At 50.2% G+C, this 13,082-nt stretch overlaps 1 protein-coding gene across 2 annotated transcripts in view; it reads left to right on the top strand.

Annotated features, from left to right (window-relative positions):
- Positions 1-13,082, top strand: part of NTAN1 (N-terminal asparagine amidase) — a 91,142-nt gene that overhangs the window by 52,938 nt on the left and 25,122 nt on the right. For both annotated transcript variants that reach the window (XM_075317974.1, XM_075317976.1), the window contains exon 7: positions 455-508. In XM_075317974.1, the coding sequence (XP_075174089.1) occupies positions 455-508 (54 nt within the window). The remainder of the gene's footprint in view (positions 1-454; positions 509-13,082) is intronic.

Genomic DNA, 13,082 nt, shown 5'->3' with positions numbered 1-13,082 from the left:
CCTGGACACACACACACACACACACACACACACACACACACACACACACACACACACACACACACACACACACACACACACACCACTTTATATATTAGATTGGCACAGAATTTTGGACCTCACACACACACACACACACACACACACACACACACACACACACACACACCACTTTATATATTAGATTGGCACAGAATTTTGGACCTGAAAATAATGTAATCGTGTCAGGTACGCTTTTTTTTTTTTTATGATGTAATAAAGGCACCTTTAGAGTGTATTAATGTAATGAACTCCAATGATATACTGATGGGGAATTTAGATTGTGAGCCCCATTGGGGACAGTGATGATGTATGTAAAGCGCTGTGAAATATGATAGCGCTATATAAGCAATAATAATTTACAGAAACCCATTTGATGGTGTTAAGTTGACCCAATGTTATTTCCATTCATCAGATATAAATGACAGGACGGAGAACGGTATTCACCTCCCAATTATTTATGGCCTAGGTAAGTTCTTGCTCACATCAGCATACCTATATTTACGGGACGGGAAAGTGGTGTTCATAGCCACTAATATGTGTCAACACATTCATATGCAGACACTTGTATGGTATGTGCACACATACATCCAGACACACATACACCACACTTCTGTGGGATTTCTCTATGAAGGAGCAGGGACTGCAATATTCATTTTTTCCACCAGTAGATGGCAGACAGCATTGCAAAGACATTTTCTAAATGTAGAACATGTAAGTAAGAAAAAAAAAAAACAAAAAACAAAAAAAACATGGTGGCATGTAACCCCATAACTCCCTCTTGGATACTCTCCTGCCCATCCTGTTATCGGAAGTTTTGAGGAAATACCAGAGGCATGTAAAAGTTTGAGCACCCTTGTTCAAAATTACTGTTATTGTGAACAGTTAAGAGACTTGAAAATGAAATGATCTCTAAAAGGCATAAAGTTAAAGATGACACATTTTCTTTGTCTTTTTTAGGCAAAAATTAAATATTTTAGTTTTTTACATCTTAAAATTAACAAAAAAAGGACAATGTGCCAATATAAAAATGTGGGCACCCTGCACGATTAGTACCTAATAGCACCCCCTTTGGCAAGTATAACAGCTTTTACACTCTTTTGCATATTTCTGACTGAATTTTATAGTCAGGACACAGGAGAACAGGAGAGGTTTTCTTCCTAAAGGTCTTTTGCAGTCAAGCAGGAGTTCTGATTTGCCTCTTTAGCAATCTTATCAGCAGCTTTCAATGAAGTTTTGCTAAAGCTGGTGTCACACATAACGACGACGACAACGACGTCGCTGCTACGTCACCATTTTCTGTGACGTTGCAGCGACGTCCCGTCGCTGTCGCTGTGTGTGACATCCAGCAACGACCTGGCCCCTGCTGTGAGGTCGCCGGTCGTTGCTGAATGTCCAGCTTCATTTTTTGGTCGTCACTCTCCCGCTGTGACACACACATCGCTGTGTGTGACAGCGAGAGAGCGACGAAATGAAGCGATCAGGAGCCGGCACTGGCAGCTGCGGTAAGCTGTAACCAGCGTAAACATCGGGTAACCAAGGGAAGACCTTTCCCTGGTTACCCGATGTTTACGCTGGTTACCAGCCTCCGCTCTTGCTGCCAGCGCCGGCTCCTGCACTGTGACATGTGGCTGCAGTATGCATCGGGTAATTAACCCGATGCATACTGTAGCAAGGAGAGCAAGGAGCCAGCGCTAAGCAGTGTGCGCGGCTCCCTGCTCTCTGAACTGTGACATGTAGCTGCAGCACACATCGGGTTAATTAACCCGATGTGTGCTGCAGGAGAGCAAGGAGCCAGCGCTAAGCGCGGCTCCCTGCTCTCTGAACTGTGACATGTAGCTGCAGCACACATCAGGTTAATTAACCCGATGTGTGCTGCAGGAGAGCAAGGAGCCAGCGCTAAGCGCGGCTCCCTGCTCTCTGAACATGTAGCACAGCGACCTTATGATCGCTGCTTCTGCTGTTTGACAGCTAAGCAGCGATCATAACAGCGACTTACAAGGTCGCTGTTACGTCACCGAAAATGGTGACGTAACAGCGACGTCGTTGTCGCTGTCGTTTAGTGTGAACCCAGCTTTAGTCTTCCAGACCTTATCTTGACCTCCACTGTTTCTGTTACCTGCCATTTCTCAATTAGATTTTGAACTGAAGAAAGGCCAACTTGAAACCACTTTGCTGTCTTCTTATGGTAGTCTCCTGCTTTATGGGCATCCACCATTTTCAGAGTGCTAGGCAGCTTCTTAGAAGCCCATGGCTGCAGTTTTTGGCTCGAGGTCAGAGGAGGCTGGGTTTTTAGCAAGATGTGAAATATGCATCACCTGGCCTTTTCTAATGATGGTGAACAAGCCATCACCCTAACAGGATAATTAAAGGGAATCTGTCATGTCATTTTTTGTAGTACAATACTGTTATCTTTAAATGCGGCTTAAGGAGACGTTTCTGGATCAGTAACTTTTATATAGCTGTACGTTATCATGTTAATTTTACGATGCTTAAAATAAAATTAAGTATAATGTAGTAGCTTGGCAAGCATATGTAAACACAAACTGCATATTCACTGCTCCCCCTCCCACCTCTGTGCATTCACGATCACTGCTGAGCGGTGAGAGGGAGTATGGCTAGGGGCAGATTTACTATCACTGATGCTAGCACTGAGAGGTAGGAGGGGGGAGCAGTGAATATGCAGTTTGTATTTACATATGCTTGACTAGTTACTACATAACACTGAATTATAAGGAGCTTAAAACCAGATAACAGGATAACATACAGCTATAAAAGCTACTGATCCTGAAAGGTCTCCTTAAAGGCCCAGTCACACACAATGACTTACCAGCGATCCCGAAAATGATGCGACCTGATAGGGATCGCTGGTAAGTCGCTGGGAGGTGGCAGGTGAGATGTCACACAGTCAGACCTTACCAGCGATGCAGGAACAATACAGGTCGCAGTAGCGACCTGTATAACGATCTCAGCAGTCACTGTGACCCTGTCACACAGTGTCAAACACAGCGATGTGTCCTGCCCAGCAGGACATCGCCTTTGAAGAAAATGGCCTGGACTATTCTGCAACGACTAGCAATCTCACAGCAGGGGCCTGATCGCTGGTAGGTGTCACACATAACCAGATCGCTAACGGGATCGCTACTGCGTCACAGAAACAGTGACTCAGCAGCGATCTTGCTAGCGATCTCGTTATGTGTGACAGCGCTGTTGGAAGTGCTTCGATGGACCTGGAGAAGGTGCTTACAAAATTCCAGGTGGAATATTTCTGTTGGGCTGGAATCCCACCTTGACCAATCTGGGTAAGTGTGAGGGCCCCAGACTTCACTGCCATACAGGAGGATTGGGGCGATGATGGAATCGAAGATGTTTAGCTAGACCCTCACTGGAGGCTTCAGATGATAGTTTCCTTCGGATGGCATAGAAGGTCTTGGAGGCCTTGTTTTTCAGGGTCTCTATGGCTTGTTTGAAGCTCCCTGACTGCTGAATTTCCAGGCCCAAGTATGTGTATTTGTCTGTTCCTGTAAGAGTGCAGTTGTTTAGGACAAATGGAGGATGCTGGTCAATCTCCTTTTTCTCTTCTGGAACACCATGATGTTGGTTTTCTTTAGGTTGATTGGTAGTGCCCATGTGGAGCTGAATTTCTCCAAGATTTGTAGGTTCTCTTGGAGGCCTTTCTCAGTTGGTGACAGCAGCAGTAAGTCATCTGCATAGAGCAAGAATTTCACCTGGGCGTAATGGAGTGTGAGACCTGGAACAGGTGAAGATTCCAGAGCAGTAGCCAGCTCATTGATGTAGATATTGAAGAGCGTTGGACTAAAGGGGGCTTTACATGCTACGACATCGCTAATGCGAACTCGTTGGGGTCACGGAATTGGTGACGCACATCCGGCCGCATTAGCGATGCCGTTGCATGTGACACCTATGAGCGATTTTGCATCGTTGCAAAAACGTTCAAAATCGCTCATCGGTGACATGGGGGTCCATTCTCAAAAATTGTTACTGCAGCAGTAACGAAGTTGTTCCTCGTTCCTGCAGCAGCACACATCGCTCCGTATGACACCGCAGGAACGAGGAACCTCTACTTATCTGCCTCCCGGCCGCTATGCGGAAGGAAGGAGGTGGGTGGGATGTTCGTCCCGCTCATCTCCGCCCCTCCGCTTCTATTGGGCGGCGGTTCAGTGACGCTGCTGTGACGTCGATGTGACGCTAAACTAACCGCCCCCTTAGAAAGGAGGCGGTTCGCCGGTCACAACGACGTCGCCGGGCAGGTAAGTAGTGTGACGGGTCTGGGCGATGTTGTGCGGCACAGGCAGCAATTTGCCCGTGTCGCACAACAGATGGGGGTGGGTACCCACGCTAGCGATATTGGTACCGATATCGCAGCGTGTAAAGCGGCCTTTAGGCTGCAGCCCTGTCTGACTCCTCGGCTCTGCTGGAACTAGGCCATTCTTCTACTGTTCACACTCACACTGCAGAGGTTCTTGGTGTAGGAGCTTTTGATGACATCGTAGGTCTTTCCTCCTATTCCGCTCTCCAGCAATTTCAAGAACAAGCTCGAGTGCCACACTGAGTCAAAGGCCTTTTTAACCCCTTCAGCCCCAAGCCTATTTTGACCCTAAAGACCAGGCCATTTTTTGCAATTTTGACCAGTGTCACTTTATGAGGTTATAACTCTGGAACGCTTCAACGGATCCCGGTGATTCTGAGATTGTTTTCTCGTGACATATTGGGATTCATGTTAGTGGTAAATTTAGGCCGATATTTTTTGCGTTTCTTTGTGAAAAAAACGGAAATTTCGCGAAAATTTTGAAAATTTTGTAATTTTCAAACTTTTAATTTTTATGCTCTAAAACCAACGAGACATATGACACAAAATAATTAATAAATAACATTTCCCACATGTCTACTTTACATTGGAACAATTTGGGGGAAAAAAAAAAAATTTAAGGAAGTTATAGGGGTTCAAAGTTTATGAGCAATTTCTCATTTTTACAACAAAATTTACAAAGCCACATTTTTTAGGGACCACATCACATTTGAAGTGATTTTGAGAGGTCTACATGACACAGAACACCCAAAAGTGACACCATTCCAAAAACGGCACCCCTCAGGCTACTCAAAACCACATTCAAGAAGGTTATTAACCCTTCAGGTGCTTCACAGTAACTAAAGCAATGTGGAAGGAAAAAATGAACATTTTTTACTTTTTGCAACAAAAATGTTAATTTAGCCTCAAATATTGCATATTCACAAGGGTAGTAGAATTAAATGAACCTCCAGAATTTTGTTGGGCGATTTCTTCTGAGCACGCAGATACCTCATATGTGGCGAAAAAACACTGTTTGGGCGCACAACAGGACTCAGAAGGGAAGGAGCGCCATTTGACTTTTTGAACAGAAAATTAGCTAGAATCGTTAGCCGCACCATGTTGCGTTTGGAGAGACCCTGAGGTGCCGAAACAGTGGAGCTCCCCCATATGTGACCCCATTTTGGAACTTAGACACCTCATGGCATTTATCTAGATGTTTTTTGAGCACTTTGAACCTCTGGGGGCTTCACAAAAGTTAATAGAGTTGAGCCGTGCAAATAAAAAAAAAATTTTTTTACCACAAAATTGTTACTTCAACCAGGTAGCTTTTTTCTTCGGCGCTCCATTGGGAGACCCAGACGATTGGGTGTATAGCACTGCCTCCGGAGGCCACACAAAGCAATTACACTAAAAAGTGTAAGGCCCCTCCCCTTCTGGCTATACACCCCCAGTGGGATCACTGGCTCACCAGTTTTTCTGCTTTGTGCGAAGGAGGTCAGACATCCACGCATAGCTCCACTGTTTAGTCAGCAGTAGCTGCTGACTATATCGGATGGAAGAAAAGAGGGCCCATACTAGGGCCCCCAGCATGCTCCCTTCTCACCCCACTTGTGGTTTGTAAGGTTGAGGTACCCATTGCGGGTACAGAGGCTGGAGCCCACATGCTGCTTTCCTTCCCCATCCCCCTGAGGGGCTCTGAGGAAGTGGGATCTTACCGGCCTCCAAGCCCTGAGGCCGGGCTCCGTCCACAGACCCATTGAACCTGCTGGATAAGGAGCCGGGGTACCGTTCAGGGACAAGGCCCTGCAACTTTCAGGTACTCTGTGTCCCCGTACAGACAGGCACGCACACGCCAGACTTGCTGGGTGTGTTAGTGCGCCGGGGACAGTAGCGCTCCACGCTGGGCTTGGATCACAGCAGCTTAGCTGTGTGGATTCATGTGCTGGGAACTACCGCGCCGGCCACTCTCGGAGCGGCGGCGCGGCTGGGACTTGTAGTGCGCCGGGGACTTAGCGCCGACCGCGCTTTTACGGCGGCGGCGCTTATAAATTTAGTCCCCGGCTTTTGCGGCCTAGCTCCGCTTCGTTCCCGCCCCCTCCCTGTCAATCAGGGAATGGGACAGACGCTGTGCAATCGTCAGCGCCGAGGGCTGGAGCCTTATTTACATGCTCCAGCCCTCTCACTAGGCACAGTGGGACGCAGGTTTCCCGCTTTTGGTCTGAGCACGCCCAGGGCCCGCCCCCCCCCTCCACAGGACGCCGGCAGCCATTCCTGCATGCAGTCTGGCTGGAGGACGGACACAGGCTCTGGGAGACCCAGACTAGGGATTTCTGGCGACCACACACCCGCGTTTAGCGGGCGGTAAGCAGCACATTAGTGCTGGCCCCACTAGTGCCACAGTGTGTATTGGTGTACTTTTTCCTGTACCAGATATATATATATATATATACTGCACTGTACGGTCGCTTCTTGGCTGTATACCCCTATATTGCTCTGAGGAGGCAGCAACATGTCATCCACAAAACGCAAGGGTGCCAAGGCACGGGCTGTATACTCTGCTTGTACAGCATGTGGGGCTAATCTACCAGCAGGCTCCAACGACCCTCATTGTGTGCAATGTTCAGTCCCAGTGGCACTTCGTCAGCCAGAGCATATGGTGGTGGTAGCCCAGGCAGAGGCGCCTGTGAACCCTGCCCCGGTGACGGGGACAGAATTTGCAGTCTTTGCTGATAAAATGTCTGTGACTATGACAAAAATCCTGGAGACCTTGCAGTCCAGGCCAGTGGCTCAGACCATGGACTCTGCTGTGGCTATGTTCCCAGGTCCCCCTCAGTTGGAACTAATCCGTACTTCGAGGGGGTCCCAGGCATCACAGGCTGAGGGCTCTGATTCTGATGACAGTCCCAGGCCGCCTAAGAGAGCTCGCTGGGAGAGACCCTCCACGTCGTCACGCGGGTCAGGGTCTCAGCGAGAAGGGTCTCTATATGATGAGACAGAGGTGGGTGATCAGGAGTCTGGTCCTGACACCGCACTCAATTTGGATACGCCAGATGGTGACGCCATGGTAAACGACCTTATAGCGGCCATCAATAGGCTGTTGGATATTTCTCCACCAGCCCCTTCAGCTGAGGAGGCAGCTGCCCAGCAGGAGAAATTCCATTTCCTGTATCCCAAGCGTAAATTGAGTACTTTTCTGGACCACTCTGACTTCAGAGAATCAATCCAGAAACACCATGCTTATCCGGACAAGCGTTTTTCCAAACGTCTTAAGGATACACGTTATCCCTTTCCCCCTGACGTGGTCAAGCGCTGGACCCAGTGTCCAAAAGTGGACCCTCCAATATCCAGGCTTGCAGCTAGATCCATAGTTGCAGTGGAGGATGGGGCTTCACTTAAAGATGCCAATGACAGACAGATGGACCTTTGGTTGAAATCTGTCTATGAAGCTATTGGCGCGTCGTTTGCTCCAGCATTCGCGGCCGTGTGGGCGCTCCAAGCTATTTCAGCTGGTCTGGCACAGGTGGACTCTTTCTTAAGTCCAGCAGTGCCGCAAGTGGCGTCCTTAACTACGCAAATGACTGCGTTTGCGACCTACGCTATCAATGCGGTACTAGAATCTACGAGCCGTACCTCAATGGCATCCGCCAACTCTGTAGTTTTGCGCAGAGCCTTGTGGTTAAAAGAATGGAAAGCAGATTCTGCTTCTAAAAAATGTTTAACCAGCTTGCCACTATCTGGAGACAGACTGTTTGGTGAGCAATTGGCGGAAATCATTAAACAGTCCAAAGGTAAGGACTCTTCCTTACCCCAGCCCAGATCAACCAAACCTCAACAGAGGAAGTGGCAGTCAAAGTTTCGGTCCTTTCGAGGCTCGGGCAAGTCCCAATTCTCCTCGTCCAAAGGGACTCAGAAAGAGCAAAGGAGCTCTGATTCCTGGCGGTCTCACTCACGCCCCAAGAAAGCAGCCGGAGGTACTGCTTCCAAGGCGGCTGCCTCATGACTTTCGGCCGCCTCCCTCCGCATCCTCGGTCGGTGGCAGGCTCTCCCGCTTTTGCGACATTTGGCTGCCACAGGTCAAAGACCAGTGGGTAACAGACATTTTGTCTCACGGGTACAGGATAGAGTTCAGTTCTCGTCCTCCGCCTCGGTTCTTCAGAACTTCCCCACATCCCGACCGAGCAGATGCCCTTCTGCAGGCGGTGCATTCTCTAAGAGCAGAAGGAGTGGTGGTCCCTGTTCCTCTTCGGGAACAAGGACAAGGTTTTTACTCCAATCTCTTTGTGGTGCCAAAAAAGGACGGCTCATTCCGTCCTGTTCTGGACCTAAAACTGCTCAACAAGCATGTGAACGCCAGGCGGTTCCGGATGGAATCCCTCCGCTCAGTCATTGCCTCAATGTCTCAAGGAGATTTCCTAGCATCAATAGACATCAAAGATGCTTATCTCCACGTGCCGATTGCTACAGAGCACCAACGCTTTCTACGCTTCGTGATAGGAGACGACCATCTTCAGTTCGTAGCTCTGCCATTTGGTCTGGCGACAGCCCCACGGGTGTTCACCAAGGTCATGGCGGCAGTGGTAGCAGTCTTGCACTCTCAGGGACATTCTGTGATCCCTTACTTGGACGATCTACTTGTCAAGGCACCCTCTCAGGAGGCATGCCAACTCAGCCTGAACGTTGCACTGGAGACTCTCCAGACGTTCGGGTGGATCATCAACTTCTCAAAGTCAAATCTGTTACCGACCCAATCACTGACGTATCTTGGCATGGAGTTTCATACTCTCTCAGCGATAGTGAAGCTTCCGCTGGACAAGCAGCGGTCTCTACAGACGGGGGTGCAGGCTCTCCTTCAAAGTCAGTCGCACTCCTTAAGACGCCTCATGCACTTCCTCGGGAAGATGGTGGCGGCAATGGAGGCGGTTCCGTTTGCGCAGTTTCATCTGCGCCCACTTCAATGGGACATTCTCCGCCAATGGGACGGGAAGTCAACATCCCTGGACAGGAAAGTCTCCCTTTCCCAGACGGCCAAGGACTCTCTGCAGTGGTGGCTTCTTCCCACCTCATTATCACAGGGAAGATCCTTCCTACCACCATCCTGGGCGGTGGTCACGACAGACGCGAGTCTGTCAGGGTGGGGAGCAGTTTTTCTCCATCACAGGGCTCAGGGTACGTGGACCCTAGCAGGAGTCCACCCTTCAGATCAATGTTCTGGAAATCAGAGCAGTGTATCTTGCCCTACTAGCCTTCCAGCAGTGGCTGGAAGGAAGGCAGATCCGAATTCAGTCGGACAACTCCACAGCGGTGGCATACATCAACCACCAAGGGGGGACACGCAGTCGGCAAGCCTTCCAGGAAGTCCGGCGGATTCTGATGTGGGTGGAAGCCACGGCCTCCACCATATCCGCAGTTCACATCCCCGGCGTAGAAAACTGGGAAGCAGACTTCCTCAGTCGCCAGGGCATGGACGCAGGGGAATGGTCCCTTCACCCGGACGTGTTTCAGGAAATCTGTCGCCGCTGGGGAAGGCCGGACGTCGACTTAATGGCGTCCCGGCACAACAACAAGGTCCCAACCTTCATGGCACGGTCTCGCGATCACAGAGCTCTGGCGGCAGACGCCTTAGTGCAAGATTGGTCGCAGTTCCGGCTCCCTTATGTGTTTCCACCTCTGGCACTCTTGCCCAGGGTGCTACGCAAGATCAGATCCGACTGCAGCCGCGTCATACTCGTCGCCCCAGACTGGCCACGGAGGGCGTGGTATCCGGATCTGTGGCATCTCACGGTCGGCCAACCGTGGGCACTACCAGACCGACCAGACTTGCTGTCCCAAGGGCCGTTTTTCCATCGGAATTCTGCGGCCCTGAACCTGACTGTGTGGCCATTGAGTCCTGGATCCTAGCGTCTTCAGGATTATCTCAAGAGGTCATTGCCACCATGAGACAGGCTAGGAAGCCCACGTCCGCTAAGATCTACCACAGAACGTGGAGGATATTCTTATCCTGGTGCTCTGCTCAGGGAGTGTCTCCCTGGCCATTTGCATTGCCTACTTTTCTTTCTTTCCTGCAATCTGGGTTAGAAAAAGGTTTGTCGCTCGGCTCCCTTAAAGGGCAAGTCTCGGCGCTATCCGTCTTTTTTCAGAAGCGTCTAGCACGACTTTCTAAGGTACGCACGTTCCTGCAGGGGGTTTGTCATATCGTACCCCCGTACAAGCGGCCGTTAGATCCATGGGATCTGAACAGGGTACTGGTTGCCCTCCAGAAGCCGCCCTTCGAGCCTCTGAGGGAGGTTTCACTTTCTAGACTATCACAGAAAGTGGCTTGTTTGGTAGCGATCACATCTCTTCGGAGAGTGTCTGAGCTAGCAGCGCTGTCATCCAAGGCTCCCTTCCTGGTCTTCCACCAGGACAAGGTAGTGCTGCGACCCATTCAGGAGTTTCTCCCGAAGGTGGTATCCTCGTTTCATCTTAATCAGGATATCTCTTTGCCTTCTTTTTGTCCTCATGCAGTTCATCGCTATGAGAAGGATTTACATTTGTTAGATCTGGTGAGAGCACTCAGAATCTACATTTCCCGCACGGCGCCCCTGCGCCGTTCGGATGCACTCTTTGTCCTTGTCGCTGGTAAGCGCAAAGGGTCGCAGGCTTCCAAGGCCACCCTGGCTCGATGGATCAAAGAACCAATTCTTGAAGCCTACCGTTCTGCTGGGCTTCCGGTTCCATCAGGGCTGAAGGCCCATTCTACCAGAGCCGTGGGTGCGTCCTGGGCACTACGACACCAGGCTACGGCTCAACAGGTGTGCCAGGCAGCTACCTGGTCGAGTCTGCACACTTTCACCAAACATTATCAGGTGCATACCTATGCTTCGGCGGACGCCAGCCTAGGTAGAAGAGTCCTGCAGGCGGCAGTTGCCTCCCCGTAGGGGAGGGCTGTCTTGCAACTCTAACATGAGGTATTTCTTTACCCACCCAGGGACAGCTTTTGGACGTCCCAATCGTCTGGGTCTCCCAATGGAGCGCCGAAGAAGGGAATTTTGTTACTTACCGTAAATTCCTTTTCTTCTAGCTCCTATTGGGAGACCCAGCACCCGCCCTGTTGTCCTTCGGGATTTTTGGTTGTTTTTCGGGTACACATGTTGTTCATGTTGAATGGTTTTCAGTTCTCCGACGTTACGTCGGAGTGAATTTGTTTAAACCAGTTATTGGCTTTCCTCCTTCTTGCTTTTGCACTAAAACTGGTGAGCCAGTGATCCCACTGGGGGTGTATAGCCAGAAGGGGAGGGGCCTTACACTTTTTAGTGTAATTGCTTTGTGTGGCCTCCGGAGGCAGTGCTATACACCCAATCGTCTGGGTCTTCCAATAGGAGCTAGAAGAAAAGGAATTTACGGTAAGTAACAAAATTCCCTTCTTTTCACAAGGGTATCAGGAAAAATTGCACCATAAAATGTATTGTGCAATTTCTCCTGAGTACACAGACATCTCATATGTGGTGGAAATGAAATGTTTGGGCGCACAGCAGGGCTCAGAATGCAAGGAGCGTCATTTGACGTTTCAAACGCAAAATTGTCTGGGATAATTAAGGTATTCCATGTTGTGTTCGGAGACCCCCCTGAGGTGCCGAAACAGTGAAGCTCCCCCACATGTGACCCCATTTTGGAAACTAGACCCCGCATGGAATTTATCTAGATGTTTATTGAGCACTTTGAACCTCTGGGGGCTTCACAAAAGTTAATAGAGTTGAGCCGTGAAAATAAAAATATTTTTTTTTTACCACAAAATTGTTACTTCAACCAGGTAGCTTTTTTTCTTTCTCGCTCCATTGGGAGACCCAGACAATTGGGTGTATAGCTTCTGCCTCCGGAGGCCACACAAAGTATTACACTGAAAAAGTGTAACCCCTCCCCTCTGCCTATACACCCTCCCGTGGATCACGGGCTCCTCAGTTTTATGCTTTGTGTGGAAGGAGGCACACATCCACTCATGCTTTCCCATTTTAGTCAGCAGCAGCTGCTGATTTTATCGGTTGGAAGAAAAGAGGGCCCCCACAGGGCCCCCGGCATGCTCCCTTCTCACCCCACTACGTCGGCGGTGCTGTTAAGGTTGAGGTACCCATTGCGGGTACAGAGGCTGGAGCCACATGCCGTTTTCCTTCACCATCCCTTAGAGGCTCTGGGAGAAGTGGGATCCTGACCGGTCATCCATTTACTGGGACCGGGCTCCCTCCGCAGCCCCTGTGGGAATCTGACGGACAGGAGTCTATGTATCCTCAGGGACAGGGCCCTGCATCTAAAGGTACTCTGTGTCCCCATGGGGACTGTGCATGGAGCGCTTGTTTCACAGACGCTGCAGCAGCTGCTGGTTTGTGAAGACCGGGACTTCCGCGCCGACCGAGCCTGTTTGTCGGCCGCGGTATTAACTTTAGTCCCCGGCTTCATTGCGGCCTAGTACCATAACTCCCGCCCCCGGGCCTGCCAGTCAGGGGTAAGGGCGGGACGGTCGACCTGACGTCGGCAGTGAGGGCTGGAGCAGACTTTAGGTTTCCTCCCCCCCCCCCCCCTCACTGATCACTGTGGGCCCCATATTCCCGCACTTTACTAGTCGCCGCCCACGGCTCCCTCCTCCCCTGAGAGCTCCGGCAGCCATTTTTACACACATTCTGCCGGTGGAGGATTTTCAGGAACGAGCTCTGCAGCTCTGGGAGACCTAAGGCAGGGAATCTGGTGGACACACACTCCG

This window comes from Anomaloglossus baeobatrachus, chromosome 7 (assembly GCF_048569485.1).
Source record: "Anomaloglossus baeobatrachus isolate aAnoBae1 chromosome 7, aAnoBae1.hap1, whole genome shotgun sequence".
Classification (NCBI taxonomy): domain Eukaryota; kingdom Metazoa; phylum Chordata; class Amphibia; order Anura; family Aromobatidae; genus Anomaloglossus; species Anomaloglossus baeobatrachus.
This window is presented reverse-complemented; position numbering and strand designations above follow the sequence as displayed.